At 31.7% G+C, this 18,906-nt stretch overlaps 1 protein-coding gene across 1 annotated transcript; it reads right to left on the bottom strand.

Annotated features, from left to right (window-relative positions):
* Nucleotides 1-4,905: 4,905 nt before the first annotated feature.
* On the bottom strand, nucleotides 4,906-18,581 carry LOC130451635 (cadherin-86C-like). The gene is made up of 10 exons (XM_056790785.1): nucleotides 18,560-18,581; nucleotides 16,947-17,215; nucleotides 16,479-16,874; nucleotides 16,163-16,427; nucleotides 12,744-13,052; nucleotides 9,875-10,853; nucleotides 9,382-9,805; nucleotides 8,338-8,589; nucleotides 6,861-7,933; nucleotides 4,906-6,038 (listed from the first exon to the last, which is right to left on the bottom strand). The coding sequence occupies exons 1-10, from the start codon at nucleotides 18,570-18,572 to the stop codon at nucleotides 5,555-5,557; spliced, it is 4,464 nt and encodes a 1,487-aa protein (XP_056646763.1). The 5' UTR covers nucleotides 18,573-18,581; the 3' UTR covers nucleotides 4,906-5,554.
* Between the last annotated feature and the right edge of the window lie 325 nt (nucleotides 18,582-18,906).

Below are 18,906 nucleotides of genomic sequence, written 5' to 3'. Positions count from 1 at the left end.
TTAATTGAAAATTGTATGAAAACATATTGAAACCGATTAAAAATGAACAAACTATCTTTAAATTGATTGAAAATATAAGGAAATGAGCGTAAAACCAATTATAATAATAAAAAAATGGATGAAAATGAGTATGAATAAAAAATAACAGTTTCGAAATTGTTTAAAATGAGGTCCATCTCTATACTTGAATCAAAACTTGAAAAAATAATCAAATTAGCGTAACTTCAGTTAAATTAACTAATCAATAATTAATTAAAACTCCGAAATAACGGTTAATGGTTATTTAAAATTTGACCGATCTCTATAATTGAATAAGAATTTCGAAAATTAGCTGCAAAAAAATGAAAATTAGCATAAAAACAGTTGAAATAACGAATGAAACGAGGAAAATCAATAAAAATTCCAAAATAACGGTTAATGGTTAGATGAAATGCGACCCATCTCTAGGATCAAATAAAAATTTTGAAAATTAGCTGTATATAAATGAAAATCAGCAAAAAACAGTTATAATAACGAATAAAACTAGGAAAATCAATTAAAACTACAAAATAACTGTTAATTGTTCTTTAAAATATGACCCATCTCTATAAATGAATAAGAATTTCGAAAATAAGATGTAAATAAAAGAAAATTAGCATAGAATCATTTAAAATAACGAAAATTGATTAAAACTCCAAAATAACAGTTAATTGTTATTTAAAAAGCGACCCATCTTTATAATTGAATAAAAAATTCAAAAATTAGCTGAAAATAAATGAAAATCAGCATAAAAACAGTTGAAATAACGAATGAAACGAGGAAAATCAATAAAAATTCCAAAATAACGGTTAATGGTTAGATGAAATGCGACCCATCTCTAGGATCAAATAAAAATTTTGAAAATTAGCTGTATATAAATGAAAAGCAGCAAAAAACAGTTACAATAACGAATAAAACTAGGAAAATCAATTAAAACTACAAAATAACTGTTTATTGTTCTTTAAAATATGACCCATCTCTATAAATGAATAAGAATTTCGAAAATAAGATGTAAATAAAAGAAAATCAGCATAGAATCATTTAAAATAACGAAAATTGATTAAAACTCCAAAATAACAGTTAATTGTTATTTAAAAAGCGACCCATCTCTATAATTGAATAAAAAATTCAAAAATTATCTGAAAATAAATGAAAATCAGCATAAAAACAGTTGAAATAACGAATGAAACGAGGAAAATCAATAAAAATTCCAAAATAACGGTTAATGGTTAGATGAAATGCGACCCATCTCTAGGATCAAATAAAAATTTTGAAAATTAGCTGTATATAAATGAAAAGCAGCAAAAAACAGTTACAATAACGAATAAAACTAGGAAAATCAATTAAAACTACAAAATAACTGTTTATTGTTCTTTAAAATATGACCCATCTCTATAAATGAATAAGAATTTCGAAAATAAGATGTAAATAAAAGAAAATCAGCATAGAATCATTTAAAATAACGAAAATTTATTAAAACTCCAAAATAACAGTTAATTGTTATTTAAAAAGCGACCCATCTCTATAATTGAATAAAAAATTCAAAAATTATCTGAAAATAAATGAAAATCAGCATAAAAACAGTTGAAATAACGAATGAAACTTTAAAAATTATTTAAAGCTCCAAAAAAACTGTTTATAGTTACTGGAACTACGAAATGCTATTTCGCAGATATTCGAAATTTTACCCATCTCTATAATGAATAAAAATTGGAAAGAAAACTCTAAAGAAGATTAAAATCTGTTAAATTAATAAAACAAACAAAAGTTTCTGCAACTCCAAAATAACAGTTTCCCTGTTATTTAAATTTTAACCCATCTCTATTAAAAAAGTTAACACTATTTTTATCAACATATTTGAACTTGAACTGGTTAAATTTCAAACTTTAACAAAAACAATCGTTAGTTTACTTTCTATCACTAATAGAAATAGTGAAAGGTATGGTCGTTTATACGAGGATCATACAAAAAATTACTTCGCTCCCAAATCAATTTACTAATTCTAATATTTCGACAAAAAAAAGATGTAGAAATATCCTCGTATAATGAAATACTTTATTTAGACATGACAAGGATGTCCCCCACCGAGTATATATTATCTGTCTTGTGTCTTGTGAAGTCCAAAGAAAAGGGTCTCGTACCCTGCACCCGCATGTTGTGGCAGGTGTGCGGGGGTGACGCAGACACGTCAAAGGCGTGCATAACATAAAATTAAAAAAAAACCATCTGGGTACTTTTTATTCGATTCGTCTATTTTCACGATAATTCAGTATTGTCACTAATTTTTAGTTCGAAACATAGTAACAAACAGCGCTACCTTTATTATTTTCCTCTTGATATAGATACAATCGAGATAAAGGATGAAAGTTTGGCATCACCGCAAATATATTATTGACGTTTAACCTCACCGTTTTATTTATTATATTGTTTACGAAAGTATAGAACGAAAACAAACAACAAATTAACCAAAACAGAATATAGTTAGTTAAATAATTATTTTTGGAGTACACGTACGATTGGTTTGGTTACCAGAAAGCGAATGGGTTAGTAAGCAGGGTCAAGGACAATTCTTTTGATTGTATAATACGCCAACAATTATCGTTATTGAAGAATATCCAGACAATGGCGAGTCGACTCACGAATCGTTTTATAATAAAATCGATTTTTTTTTAAAACAAGGAAGTAATAATATGAGCGTATTCGCTTCGACGTAATTAATAAAAATAATTTTCCAATAAAACTTTTGTTAAATCAGTGACTCTCAAACTTTTACCAGTGGGTATGTGTTTGGACAGTTAGAGCGAGTGAAAACACTTATAAACTAAGTGGAAGCAAGCAAAAATAATTAGGATATAGTGAAAATGATTGAGAATTGGAAAAAAACTACTGGAACATAGAAAAAAACGTCTGGAATTGTACTAAAAATAGTTATTTATGGCAACAAAAAATTGAAATAGATGACATTATGTGGAAGCAAGTCGTAATAAAGTGAAAAATATCCAATGCGAATGAAATCAAATAGAACTGCTACAAAATGAGTGAAAGGGGTTGAAAATTGAGAAAAATGAGTTGAAATGAAGTGAAAATTATTCATTACAGCTGATATTACACTAGAACCACTCGAAAATGTATGAAATCGACTGAAAACAAAGAAAAACCAATTCAAATAAAACTAAAAACTGTTTTAAATACAGAATTAGCTAAGAAATGAGTGAGAAGTACTAAAAACAGAAGAAATCTAGTTGAATTAAAGTGAAAACTTTTCAATGCTGCAGAAATTAGCTTTAAACTGCTGAAAAAATGAGTGAAAAAGGATGAAAACAGAAGAAAACAAGTTGAAATAAAGTGAAAACTATTCAATGTAGCAAAACTATCTTCAAACTGCTATAATATTAGTAAAAGGAGCTGAAAACAAAGGGAAATAAAGTGAAAACTGTTTCATACACCTGAAATTATCTCAGAGCTAAAAGTATTAAGTGAAAAGGGCTGAAAACGGGAGAAAACGAATTGAAATAAAGTGAAAACTGGTCAATGTCGCAAAAATTAGCCTAGAACCTAGAAAACAATTTGAAATTAAGTGAAAACTATTCAATGCAGCAGAAATTCGCTTTAAACTGCTACAAAATGAGTGAAAAGGATGAAAATGGAATGAAATCACCTTAGAACTGAAAGAAAATGAGTTAAAAGGACTGAAAACGGAAAGAAACTAGTTGAAATAGAGTGAAAACTGTTCAATGCAGCAAAAATTAGCTTAGAACTACTATAAAATGAGTGAAGGGGCTGAAATCAAAGGAAAATAAATTGAAATAAAGTGAAAACTGTTTCATATAACTGAAATTAGCTTAGAACCAATAGAAATTGAATTAAAAGGGACTGTAAACGGAAGAAAACAAATTGATATACAATGAAAACTGTTCAATGCGGGTGAAATTAGCTGAGAACTAGTAGAAATTGGGTGGAAACAAAGAAAAACAGCTGAAAAGAAGTGATAACTCTTCAATACAGCTGAAATTAGCTTAGAAATACTAGAAAATATCTGGAAACAAAAAAAGCGATTGAAATAAAGTGAAAACTGTTCAATATAGCAAAAATTACCTTAAAACTGCTATAAAATGAGTGAAAAGGACCGAAAGCGGAAGAAAACAAGTTGAAATAAAGTGAAAACTATTCAATACCTCTGAAATTAGCTTAGAAATACTAGAAAATGGCTGGAAACAAAGAAAAAGCAGTTGAGATAAAGTGAAAACTGTTCAATGTAGCATAAATTACCTTAAAACTGCAAGTTGAATTAAAGTGAAAACTATAGAGCTGAAAATAATTTAGAACTACTAAAAAGTAAGTGAAATCGGCTGAAAACGAATAAAAACAAATTTAAATAAAGTGAAAATTTCTCAAGACATGCTAAAATCTGCTCAAATTAAATAAAAGAAAAGTGAATTTGAATCATATTAACCATAATAAAGTGAAAACAATTCGAACCAACATAATTTTGTCAAACTAACTGAAAATTATCCAAAAAAATGAAAGAATTTAGTGAAAATATTTTAAATTTCTATACATATTCGACCAAAAATTTCTTTTAATCGATACAATCGTTATAGTAATCACTCTATTTCCTATTACCATCCCTAATTAATATTAATCATATTTTTTATCTAAATTTATCGTTAAAAAAATCGAATCGATAATTTTGAACCACCAATTAATAATAATCAGTTTACTCAAAAGAACAAAACCATTCGAGTTTGTGAAATGTAGTTGGCGGTTTAAAATTCTGTATTAGTTCGATGACGTCGAATTTTGTGGATTTTTATCGTTGAAGGTTTCGTTAAATCAAACAAAAATACCATAAAAAATTATTTATTTTTTTTAATAATACAACCAGTTTCGCAAATAATATTATTCATATGAATATAGAGAAACGAGTTCATTGAACCGTCTATTTACAGAATATGACATAGATTTGAATATAAAAATACATTTTGATAACCGCTTAGAGCAAACAGAACATTAAAGTCCTTAAAAGATATCTTCTAAGCAAACATAAAGCTTTACAAAACTCTTGTTGATATTTGAAATAAAATAAAAAAGATATCAACGGTTCAAGGTCATTTCGATTGATAAACCAACAACTAAATCTAGCGAAATGGCACGAAATTATGACAAATTTCAACCCCAAATTAAAAAATAAATCTGGCAACGAAGCCTGATATTCGATTCGCTTAGAAATTCGTGTATCGGCGCCATATTGAAAATACTTCAAATAGATTTTACTTATTTTCAAAGTTTATACTTATTTATTATGAATAGAACACATAATAAATCCACAATTATTACTCAACGAATCAGAACTTCCCTACTTACAAGTTATCTATGGTTACACGTCACTTTTCTCGCCGATTCAATATGGCGTCGGCTAAATGACCTCGTTACTAATACACATTGTTTATACGGGTTATATTGGAAGTTAAGATAAAATTTAAATAAATAAGTTCAAACAAGGTGTCAAAAAAATATATTACTAATATGTAAGTATTTAAGGTGATGTAGTACTGTCTGCTCTAAGTTGATTGGTATGTACGTCATCGTAAGCTATTGTAAACACGCTCTTCTTCTGCGTTATCGGCGGTTTGGTCAACGCTATACCAGAATCGTTATCTTCTTCCGGTTTCTTCGTATACGGCGCTTCGTACCTATATTCCGAATGCTGTAATAACGGATGATCCGGTCCGACTGCTTCTTTTTTATTATCGATTTTTTTATTCCTACTAGACTCGGTATCTAGTAATAAACGTGAACTAACCGATGGTTTTGTACCTTTTGCGGGTTTTTTGCTACTGGATTTTTGCTTTTTGTTAGTTTTTTGAGTTTCTTTATTATTGTTGTCGGTGTTTTGGGGTTTTTTGTACCAATCCATATATCTGGCACCCCCGGTCGCATGTTTCGAACTTTTTTTAATTTTTTTCTCCCCGACAACTTCACTCAGATCGAACTGACTTTTAGATTTGAGTTGAGCGGTACTGAAATACGAATAAATGTGTTATTAATTTATACAAGGTGTTCAGAAAGTTAATATTATGCTGGTGGCGATATTTTGCAACTGTATTTTTAATATCGTTATTTTCGGAAAAAAATTTAATTCGGGGACGATAGAGGTGGGGAACAATGTTTGAAACGATCTATCGCCGCCCGTTGCGATCTAGGATCATCGATGTTTTTTAAACTTAAGTAAGTTCACCGCTGATGCCACATCGCCAACGATATTTTGCAAATGTTTTTCTTATAAAAATTATTTTCACGGTAACCTGAGCGGTATGCGATAGTGGATTAACCTATAAATAACAGATATTCACACGAGAACGGTCTGGCGAACTTTCCCGCGTTTTAAACTGACATTTTGTTATCCGCTGTTGCCAATGCTATTTTTATTAAGAGATAATGTGTTAGAAACAAAATGTTGAGGGCTTGTTGTTTTAACGTGTGATTTTTACGAAATAATATGACCTTGGAATATGAAAAAATACACCAGAAACCAATTAAAAAGAAGATAAATTCAAGATCTTTTTGTTATAATCTATTATAAAAAAAATAATAACGTAATGAATTTCAACGCAGTAAATAATACAGAATTTTTTTTTTTTTCGAAAATATATCGTTGTCATCAATATACGAGGTGATGTAAATAAATTTTATACAAATTTTCGTAATATAGTAACTAACGGTAACACTGTAATGAATGTATTTTGACACAATTTGAGGGTTTATTGTAATACCTCCCTCTCATAGATGGTGCTAATATTGAATAAAAATGTTTATGACATAACCTATAAACTGATACTTACGTATTCGAGCTACCGGAAGATTTTCGTCGATTTTTTGATGACAATAATCTCAAATCTGATTCCGAATGGTATTTGTGATTATTGGAATCCGTACTGGTCTTTTCGTCCGATTTAGGACTAACCTCCAAACTGTCGTCGGAAAATAAACGTTTTTTCTTGTACCTAGATTCTTCCTTTCCTTTATAATATCGTTCCCCACTGTCGCTGTCGTCATAACTTTGTTCTAACGAAGCCAACAACTCTTCCAATATCTCTTTCTTCAATTCCGATTTTGAAGAATGAGTTCCATTCGATTTTGAAGATTTTTTCCGTCTCACACTTCCTCCATACAATTCCATTTGTCTATGAGAATCATCTTCTCTATACGAATCCCTTTGTCTATGAGAATCACCTCTATACGATTCCGTTTGCCTACGAGGATCACCCTCTATATGCAAATCCCTTTGTCTATGAGAATCGCTTTCTCTACGTGATTCCGTGTGTCCTTGAGGATTAACCTCTACATACGAATCCCTTTGTCTATGTGATCCAGTCCCTCTATACGATTCCGTTTGTCTATGTCGATCGCCGTCTTCATTATCTCCCGATTGTCTGTGGAATTCAGTCTCTCTATACAATTCACTTTCTCTATGAGAATTATTCTCTCTATATATGTTTGTTTGTCTATGAGGGAGTTCCCCTCTGTATAAATCCGTTTGTATATGGGGATGTTCTATTTCCGATTCGACTTCTTCTTGTATGGGCGTTTTGATTTTTCGCCGAACGTTAATTTTACGCCCGTTTCGTCTCTTAGCTTTCGCTTTAATTATGGCCAATTCGTCTTCTTCGTCGCTATAATCACTTTGATCGTTGTCCGATCTGATTTCTCGTTTCGGCGGTCTCATTAATTCCGGTTCCGTTTGAGTTCCGGCGTCGTGATCGGTTTGTGTACCAGCCGGAAGTGATTGAGTTTCTAGACGCAGGTCTCTCTCACGATCTAAAAGTATTTGACGTAATAACGCGTTCTGTTGACGCAGAGATGCTTCCAACAGCTCTTGTTCGCTTTGCGCTCTCACGGCATTAGGTAAGATAACCTAAAATGTAAATGTATAATATTATCGATACAATTTTACTGAAAAACACGATTCCAAACATCGAAATGCGTTTTGTATTGACAAACGTATCTAAGTGTCATCTTAAATGAGTACGTTTTGTTGAATCTATTTTAAGTGCGTTTTATTGAACGTATTAATGTAAGTACGTTCTGTTGACCTTTGTTTAAAGTACGTTTCGTTGAATTTACGTGCGTTTTGCTAAACTTATTATTTTAAAGTGCGTTTTGTTGAACTTCTTATAAGTACGTTCTTTTGAGCTTATTGCAAGTACGTTGAACTTTTTATCGAAGTGCGTTTTGTTGAACTAATTATGAGTACGTTTTGTTCGACTAATTATAGGTGCGTGTCATGAAACCTGTGAATGACAATTATAAGTAACACACCTGCGATCTTATATCACTTTGTTGTTGTTCTATGAACCTCCTCATGAGAATATCTTTTCCGCTGTCGACTGGCATATATTGTTGACCGTTCGTCAAATTTACTGCATGTTGTGGTTCCCCCCCTCTGGTGATGAGTCTCAATATGTCTGCGTTACCTTCCCTAATATAAAATGGATCACGGGAAGGTTCCTGTTGAATATCGGTTTGTCTTACCGTCTTTTTCATACCGCCTCGATCGGAGCCTCTGTCAACCTGGAAAATTCCATTAATTAGCGCGAGTTCAAGATGGAGCCAATAATCTAAACGAATAAAACCAGATGATTATAGATGAAGCCAAAATTTAGATAAATAGGACTTCTAGAAAACTTTATGCCAGAGTCTAGAATAATAGGATTATAGATTATAGATAGAAATTCCAGACATTTCTATATGGAGCCATAATCTAAACGAAGAGGACTTACAGACTATTGAAGATGGAAGCCAGACTGTAGACGAATAGAATTTCCAAACAATTATAGATGGAGCAAGAATTTAGGCGAACAAAACATCTAGAAAATTATAGCTAGAGCCAAAATGTGGACGAATAGAACTTCCAGAAGATTATAAATGGAGCCAGACACTAGACGAATAGAATTTTTAAACTATTATTGATAGAGAAAGAATCTAGACAAACAAAAATTCCATAAAATTATAGCTGGAGCCAAAATCTGGACGAATAGAACTTCCAGGCAATTTCAAATGGAGCCAGATAATAGACGAATATAATTTACAGACAATTCTAAATGGAGCAAGAATCTAGACGAATTGGACTTCTAGATCATTATAAATGGAGCCAGACAATAGACGAATAGAATTTCCAATCAATTATAGATGGAGCAAGAATTAAGACGAACAAAACATCTAGAAAATTATAGCTAGAGCCAAAATGTGGACGAATAGAACTTCCAGAAGATTATAAATGGAGCCAAAATATAAACGATTCTATATGAAGTCAAATAGCCTAAAAAGTTTAATTCAAATGTTGAATCCGATAAAATAACTTACCTCATGTTTTCTCAACGACTCAGCTTCAACATCGAGTTGTTCCGGCGTCCAGGCTTCTCTCCTTCCGAACCATTCGGCCACTTGCACCGATTTATTATCCCTACCATCACCGGTACCTATAACGTGTACTCTTTCTATTTTTTCTACGACTGGCGTAACAATTTTACGTTTATGGAACGCGTAATTGTACAGAGGGCACTGTCTGCACACGCAACAGATTATCATGATGACGATAGCGATCAGAAGAAGAACGAGAAACAAAATTAACAACCATGTCAAATTACCGGCGTTACTTTCTCGTATTCTGATGATTTCTTTTTCTTTCACGCGACGTTCTTCGATTCTTTCGTTGATTATTCTATTGATTTCGTTTAAGTCGATGACGGATCCTTTCGAGAACGTCACCGTAGCCTCGACGACGCTCCTGAAATTCATTTTTATCAAATAATTCATATGGAAAATTGGCAGCGCTGCGGGCAAACAATTGTCTTACCTTTCTCTATCATCGTCGTTGGCGACGTACGTAGCACCAGGTTCGTCTCCTGTATACGGTCTTATTCTGTCAATTGACACTTTACCTCCTGTTAAAGCTTTCAAAGTATCCGCCACGATCGTTTTGTCCGGGTTAGCACCCGGTATAATAAAAACCATTTTTCTAGAATGTCCTTCCGGCGGATAAATCCTAACCTCACTTTCACTATATAACCTCGGTACTCCTCCATCCCAAGCTCTCGCTTTTAATAGTACGACATCCTCTATATCATAACTTTTCGTCACTAATATTTCCCCGGATTTTTCATCTACGTACAAATTTTCCGGTAAATTAATAATTTCGTAATGTATTTCGTTATTCGGTGACGTAATATCGTTATCTGTAGCTTTAATTATAGCCCGAGTGGTGAATCCGGTCCTGTCCGAATTTAGAATAAATTCGTATATTTCTTTAACGAATATCGGCGGGTTATCGTTGATATCTGTCAATTTTATTTCGATGTTACTAAGAGTTTTGAGTCCGTTTCCGTTTTCATCAGCGGCTTCTACTTGTAAATTTATCACGGGGCGAATCTCGGCGTCTAAATTTGCCGAATCCGCAACGGTTATCAACCCCGTATCTCGATCTAATCGGAACAATTCGCTCCCTTCGCCCGTGAGGTTGATATATCGAATTTCACTTCTCGATTTTTTATCGATATCATCGGCTTCGACTACTAATATTTGAGTATCGATTCGGACGTGTTCCTGAACGGTTGCATAGTATTTGTCTTCGGTAAATTTCGGGGGGTTATCGTTGACGTCATTTAAAATTACTGTCAACTTTGCTTTTGTCGTATAGTTTCCGGCGCCTACTTCTTTCGCTATTATATAACATTCCACCGATTGTCTTTCTTCGTAATCTAGATATTCGGGATTTCGAATTGTTATTTCAAACTTTGAATTAGCGTCTATAACTTTTGGGAATATATCGAAAGTACCTGCAAAAGAAACTAAGTAAATCGAAATAAATAAACACAAGATGTAGATGGGCATGCTGCTAGGGTGACATACAACTTGATGACACTATAGACAGGACCGCATTCAGGTCTAATTGTAATAAATAGTAAAATTTAAAAAAAATGTTTTAAATATTTTCTAGTATTGAATCGAAATTTTCGATTAACATCTATTATATACGGGGTTATATGCAAAGTATCTACAAAAATAAATAATTGAAACGAAATAACTGAGTAAGTTTCGACGTGATGAGAATGCGCGTGCTGTAAGAGTGTGAATAACAGTTTGATTTCACTATAAACAGGACCGCATTCAGTTGTAATAAATAGTAGAATTGAAAAAAAAAATGTTTTAAAATCGATATTTTCTAGTATTGAATCGAAATTTTCAATTAACATCTATTATATACGGGGTTATATGCAAAGTATCTACAAAAGAAATAATTAAAACGAAATAACTGAGTAAGTTTCGTCGAGATGAGAATGCGCGTGCTGTAAGAGTGTGAATAACAGTTTGATTTCACTATAAACAGGACCGCATTCAGTTGTAATGAATAGTAAAAATTAAAAAAAAAATGTTTTAAAATTGATATTTTCTAGTATTGAATCGAAATTTTCAATTAACATCTATTATATACGGGGTTATATGCAAAGTATCTACAAAAGAAATAATTAAAACGAAATAACTGAGTAAGTTTCGACGAGATGAGAATGCGCGTGCTGTAAGAGTGTGAATAACAGTTTGATTTCATTATAAACAGGACCGCATTCAGTTGTAATAAATAGTAAAAATTTAAAAAAAATGTTTTAAAATTGATATTTTCTAGTATTGAATCGAAATTTTCAACTAACATCTATTATATAAGGGGTTATATGTAAAGTATCTACAAAAATAAATAATTGAAACGCAATAACTGAGTAAATTTCGACGTGATGAGAATGCGCGTGCTGTAAGAGTGTGAATAACAGTTTGATTTCATTATAAACAGGACCGCATTCAGTTGTAATAAATAGTAAAAATTCACAAAAAAAATGTTTTAAAATTGATATTTTCTAGTATTGAATCGAAATTTTCAATTAACATCTATTATATAGGGGGTTATATGCAAAGTATCTACAAAAATAAATAATTGAAACGCAATAACTGAGTAAATTTCGACGTGATGAGAATGCGCGTGCTGTAAGAGCGTGAATAACAGTTTGATTTCATTATAGACAGGGCCGCATTCAGGTTAATTGTAATAAAGAGTAAAATTTAAAAAATTTTTTTTAAAATCGATTTCTTAAAATTTTGAACTGTGAATCGAAATTTTTAATTAGTATCTACTATATACGGGGTTTAATGCAAAGTATATATAAAACTAAATAATTAAAACAAAATAACTACATAAGTTTCGACGTGATGAGATTTCGCGTGCTGTAAGAGTATGAAGAACAGTTTGTTTTCACTATAGACAGGACCGTATTCAGGTTAATTGTTAAAGAGAAACATTTTTTAAAATCGATATTTTCTCACAATTTTGAACTGTGAATCAAAATTTTCAATTAGCATCTATACTGAATAATTAAAACGAAATAACTACATAAGTTTCGACGTGATGAGAGTGTGAATAACAGTTTTATTTCACTATAGACAGGACCCCATTCAGGATTAGTTGTAATAAATATTTAAATTAAAGAGAAATTTTTAAAAACCTATACTTTTCAGACTTTTGAACTGTTAATAGAAATTTTAAATCAGCATCTCTTTCATACGGGGCTATATCGAAATCGAAATAACTATGTGAGTTTCGACGAGACTTGTATAGACGCGCTGGAGGAGTGTATAAACAGGACAGTAATCGGAATAAATAATAAAAAAACAATAAATACCGTTATTATTTAATAAATCTAGCGTGACAACATCGCCTGGTTGGATATTAATTTCAGCTTGCGGAAGATCCAGAACGGTCCCTAGTGGAGAATTTTCATCTAATAACGCGTTATATTCAAAAGCCCCAAACGAGGGTTTTCCAGCCTCGGTTCCAGGCGGTATAATAGCCAGTTGAACAGTCGTAGATTGAGCCGGACCTTCTTCGGGATTCGAACGAACTTCGTCCGCTATCACAGTCATTAGTAGCGGTTGACCGCCGTGTGAAAACGAAATAATTTCCGAAATTGGACGAATTAAACGAATTTCACCTGAAAATAACACCTGAAAATGAATACTATACCAAAAAAAAAAATTTCAACGCGATCATAAATGCGGTAATTGAGTTTGTTCGTTTGGGATAATTAATAAACAGGAAAATAAATGAAAAAACTTGTAAAAAAATACCCAACTTTATTTATTTTCGTTAAAACTACAAACAGTTTAACTGATAAGTTGTGAATTATTCAGAGGGTTGTTTGCGTGTCCGGAAAGTTTTATTAGTTTGCTAAATCAAAACAGGGAAAGTTTATACATGAAAATAAATTTGTTTTAACATTTAAACGTTCAAAGACAGGCCTGAAATTGTTTCTAAATCAGAAAAATATATCATTGGGTCATTATATGTGTCAAGAAACATCAAAAACTTTAGTGGATCGTACTTCATCCGATCTCCGAAGACGATAATTTACGTATCGAAACGTGTGCCAGATATGTAACTGTGAGTTTTGGTATAGTGGGGGCACCAAAAAATGTGTTTGGAATTTATACGTGCTTATTTAATTATGGGAAAAAAGTCTAGGACTTCGAAAGGAGACCTAAATTGTTCGTTTAAAGGAAAATAAAAGTATGAGAAGCAATATTTCTTCAAATCAAATTGTAGTTGATAAAATTACGTTACAAACATCCTGTATATAGAGAAAAATGTTTCTAAAGACAATGGAAAAACCGTGAATTTCACGTTACGATATAAAATATTGATCCAAGAAAATCGTGTTTAAGTTCTATATACAACTTCCGGAAAATCTACCACCCGGTATGTAGGGGATGGAAAATATATGCAAATGGAGTCCTATTTAGACGTTTCACACAATAGATTCGTAAATGAATTATTTCCATGTCGTGATTTAATGTTAGAACAACACTTTCATTGACATAGAAAAAAAAATCTAATAAAAAATTGTAAATTTCCGAATATGTGTAAAAAAAAACAGTTTCGTAATTACTCAATCCACAAAATCGCCTGATTTATCATCATGATTATTTTATATCACTAAAATGATGATAATGCATCGACAAAAATCAATCAATCAGGGCAATACGCAGTTGATAGCTTGAGAAAAATCCTTCTCAACGACACCAAATTGATCAAAATCCGTCTAATAATAATGAAGTTATCCATATTTAAATCCGAAAATTTTGCAATAGCCCCCACCACTTTCTCTAAAAAGATACAACGGAAAATATATGCGGATTTATCAAGATTTGAAACCGATCGCCATTTTGTTGGTGATAAGAAGTCTATTTGACGAAAAACTGACTTTAACAGCACTAAGATAATTATATTATCAGTTTCCGCCATGTTGCCAATGTCATCTGTCAAAATTTCACTCGAAAAATGTTTCGAATATCCCCCACCACTTTCTCTTAAAAGAAACAACGGAAAATATTCAACGAAAATACGTGAATTTATCACTATTTGAAACCGGTACCCATTTTGTTTGTGATAAGAAATATATTTGACGAAAAACTGACTTTAACAGCACTAAGATAATTATATTATCGGTGACAGCCATGTTGCCGATGTCATATGTCAAAATTTCACTCGAAAAATGTTTCGAATATCCCCCACCACTTTCTCTTAAAAGAAACAACGGAAAATACTCAACGAAAATACGTGAATTTATCACTATTTGAAACCGGTACCCATTTTGTTTGTGATAAGAAATATATTTGACGAAAAACTGACTTTAACAGCACTAAGATAATTATATTATTGGTGACAGCCATGTTGCCGATGTCATATGTCAAAATTTCACTCGAAAAATGTTTCAAATATCCCCCACCACTTTCTCTTAAAAGATACAATGGAAAATATTCAACGAAAATACGTGAATTTATCACTATTTTGGACCGGTAGCCATTTTGTTTGTGATAAGAAGTCTATTTGACGAAAAACTGTTTTTAACAGCACTAAGATAATTATATTATCAGTTTCCGCCATGTTGCCGATGTCATCTGTCAAAATTTCACTCGAAAAATGTTTCGAATATCCCCCACCACTTTCTCTTAAAAGAAACAACGGAAAATATTCAACGAAAATACGTGAATTTATCACTATTTGAAACCGGTACCCATTTTGTTTGTGATAAGAAATATATTTGACGAAAAACTGACTTTAACAGCACTAAGATAATTATATTATCAGTTTCCGCCATGTTGCCGATGTCATATGTCAAAATTTCACTCGAAAAATGTTTCAAATATCCCCCACCACTTTCTCTTAAAAGATACAATGGAAAATATTCAACGAAAATACGTGAATTTATCACTATTTTGGACCGGTAGCCATTTTGTTTGTGATAAGAAGTCTATTTGACGAAAAACTGACTTTAACAGCACTAAGATAATTATATTATCAGTTTCCGCCATGTTGCCGATGTCATCTGTCAAAATTTCACTCGAAAAATGTTTCGAATATCCCCCACCACTTTCTCTTAAAAGAAACAACGGAAAATATTCAACGAAAATACGTGAATTTATCACTATTTGAAACCGGTACCCATTTTGTTTGTGATAAGAAGTCTATTTGACGAAAAACTGTTTTTAACAGCACTAAGATAATTATATTATCAGTTTCCGCCATGTTGCCGATGTCATCTGTCAAAATTTCACTCGAAAAATGTTTCAAATATCCCCCACCACTTTCTCTTAAAAGAAACAACGGAAAATATTCAACGAAAATACGTGAATTTATCACTATTTTGGACCGGTAGCCATTTTGTTTGTAATAAGAAGTCTATTTGACGAAAAACTGACTTTAACAGTACTAAGATGATTATTTTATTAGTTTTCGTCATGTTGCCGATGTCAACTGTCAAAATTTCACTAAAAACTATCATGTTAATTAGTTTTATTTCCAATTTAAAGCAAACAATTTTGTTTACATAAAAAAACAATTGAGAAACCGAGAAAAAGTTACTCAAGAAAACAATTTGATTGGATAATTTCAAACCCAACGATTATTTTGACCAGACTATTACATTTCTATTATATTATAACAAACTAAATAAGAAATTAGTCATCTATATTTTTTTACAATAAAAACTTTCTATTTTCTCGTTTAGTATAAAAACGGTAATATATTCAAGATGGTACTTACCAGTTGTCTCATTAATACTGAAAAACGTAACAAAAGGATCATCTTCGGGCACAAGTCCGTACCGTATATCTCTCGGATTCCCTCTATCGCCATCCTCGGCGTGAACCCGAAGCACCAAATCACCAGGTTGTAAATTGGGACTTAGGGTCGTCGTAGGTGGAGCTAATGTAAATACAGGGGGAGTGTCTTGTTCGTCTAAAACAGCCACTAATATCGGCCAACCTGCTATGTTCCTACTATCTTCACCAGCATTAGTCCAAGGATCCTGAAAATAATCATTAATTTTATGATAATTATGAATATTTAAATAACTCACATTTGCTAACATTGTCAGATGATGAACCGTTTTCTTTTCATAATCCAACGAGTTTAATAACAAAATCGTCCCTTCTGCGTCTCTATCATTTAATAATTTTTGATGAAGACTAAATTCCGGCGATCCCCATAACTCCAGTAGCACCGCTCTGGGTAGTAACGAATTTCCGATGGCGCGAATAGTTCCTAGTTCAGTGTTCCGTCTCGCGCTTTCCGATATCGATAAAAGACTCAAAGCACCTGGAAAAATTTTTTCCAAAGGAGTCGTAGCGTTCGTAGCACGAAACGAACAATTCAAAAATGCCGATTCGCCTCTTTGGCTTCTCGCTTCTACCGTAAAATCGTAAATACGTCCTACCTCTAACCGTTTTTTTAATATAACATTCGCTTGACATACCTAAAATAAGTTAACTATAGTTATTAAAGGGACAACCGGTATAGTACAGTTTAAAAATATAAATTCACTCACCGAATTGAATCTGCTACAATTCAAACTTTCAATTTCGACGTTGTTTGATTGTCCTTGCAAACTAAACACCAAAGGATAATCAAAGGTTAGATCGCTGGCTCTAAGTCTGTAAAATACGGCACCTACGGCAGCGTCTGCCGGTACTAAAATGTCTCTAAATTGAGCAGACGGGTCGAAACGAGGCACTCCATTCACGAGAAGTGGTCCGCACATGAGGAACAACCAGCAACGCATAGCAAAATAGTTAATACGATTTGTCTCACGCGATTCTGTGAAAATGAATCAATTATTTTCAACAGCTTTTCCAGTGATTCATGATTTAGATGAAATTGTGGCATTCATTTTAAAGGAAGAACGAAACAGTTTATAACCATCTTCGATAACCTACAGTTTAATTCCCGCCAAGTTATGACAAGATTGAATGATTCAAGCCAAACAGAGTTGCCAAGCGTTTTTTCTAATGTTTGAAATAGGTATTAATAAATATAATTACACATAATTAATATAATAGAAAACAATAATTTAGAAAGAATGTTTTTGATATTATTACATATTAATATTTATTAGTTGTGTACTATTTTATTATTTATCATATTCTTGTAGACAGAAGACTTGGCAACATTAGGAACGAATCTTCTAGAACGCGTAGGATTAAACAAAATTATGATTTTGTATTACTCTAAACGTTTATAAACTTGATTGTTTTTTAAAAATCGTTTTTGTTATCACGTAATCATTTAAAATATATTATAGTGCGTAATGCATAATTATTTTCATTTTATTTATAAAACACGTAATTATTTCATTTTTATATGATTCGCAGACATTATTAATATAATGATCAAAAGCGACGTTGCATGATTTTTTATTTTTCCTATTAATTAGGCAATTATATTGAATCAAATAAATAATTTGAATTATTAATTCACTTTTTGTTTTCATACAAAAATAAGGAGGTTAAAATATTGTTATATAGAGTATATTATTCCGTTTGTTCAACAACTTTATAATAATAATAATAATAATGAATGACGACCATAAATTTTATTATGTTTGTATTTAAGTTCGCTTTTAGTTTTTTTTCTCTTTATCGATCGTTTCGAATAACTGTGTCAATTTGATTCAGAATAATTTATGACGAATACAATAATTGATTTGTTGATGAAAAGATGACCCCTAAATTCGCCGACCACAACAAATTAAAACATAAAAATTTTTAATAATATTAATTTGTTGTAAGAAAATGAATTATTAATATAAAGGATGTTAAACGAATAATTATTTATTTATTTATTAAATTTGAAAGTTCATCTTCTTAATAATTATTATACTTGGCAACATGGCTTCTAGTTAAATGTTGCTAACTTCATAATGAATTGATTATATAGTTTTATAAGACGAAAAGTTTTCAAAAAATCTACAAGATGTTGAAAAAGTACAAGAAAAGTCGAAAAGAATCAGAAATTCGAGATACAAACTAATTTGAAATAAAAATAAGAAAAGATAAAAAGTTTTTAAGTAAATAATAATTCATAATAAACCTCGGTATTAATCTAAAAGTTAAAATATTTAATTTCATCGATAATATAATCATTTTTTTTTTCGTCTGTTACCTTTCAATAACATTATGTGGAAAGCCCCATTTTCAAAAATACGAAAAAATCATAACGAGAGCACTTTAGGTATCGCGCCATGTCTGTATATGAAAGAGGGTTATATATTCACGTCTCGTGCTACACCACCAACTGCGGCCGCCTCTAACGGTCACTTTCATGACCTGCCACTTATGGTAATCAAAGTATTGGTCATCTGGTCCGCTGGTCACCCTGACGACCTACACACATACACAAAGAATATCGACGATAAGACCTATTTCATTCGTCTTGTCTTGATGGACTACTTATACCTTATCGCTGTATGTATATAAAGAGTATACAGAGTGTCCTCATTAATATATAAT

This window comes from Diorhabda sublineata, chromosome 1, assembly GCF_026230105.1.
Source record: "Diorhabda sublineata isolate icDioSubl1.1 chromosome 1, icDioSubl1.1, whole genome shotgun sequence".
NCBI classification, from domain to species: Eukaryota; Metazoa; Arthropoda; class Insecta; order Coleoptera; family Chrysomelidae; genus Diorhabda; species Diorhabda sublineata.
Note: the sequence above shows the minus strand (reverse complement) of the source record. Positions and strands in the feature narration are given on the sequence as shown.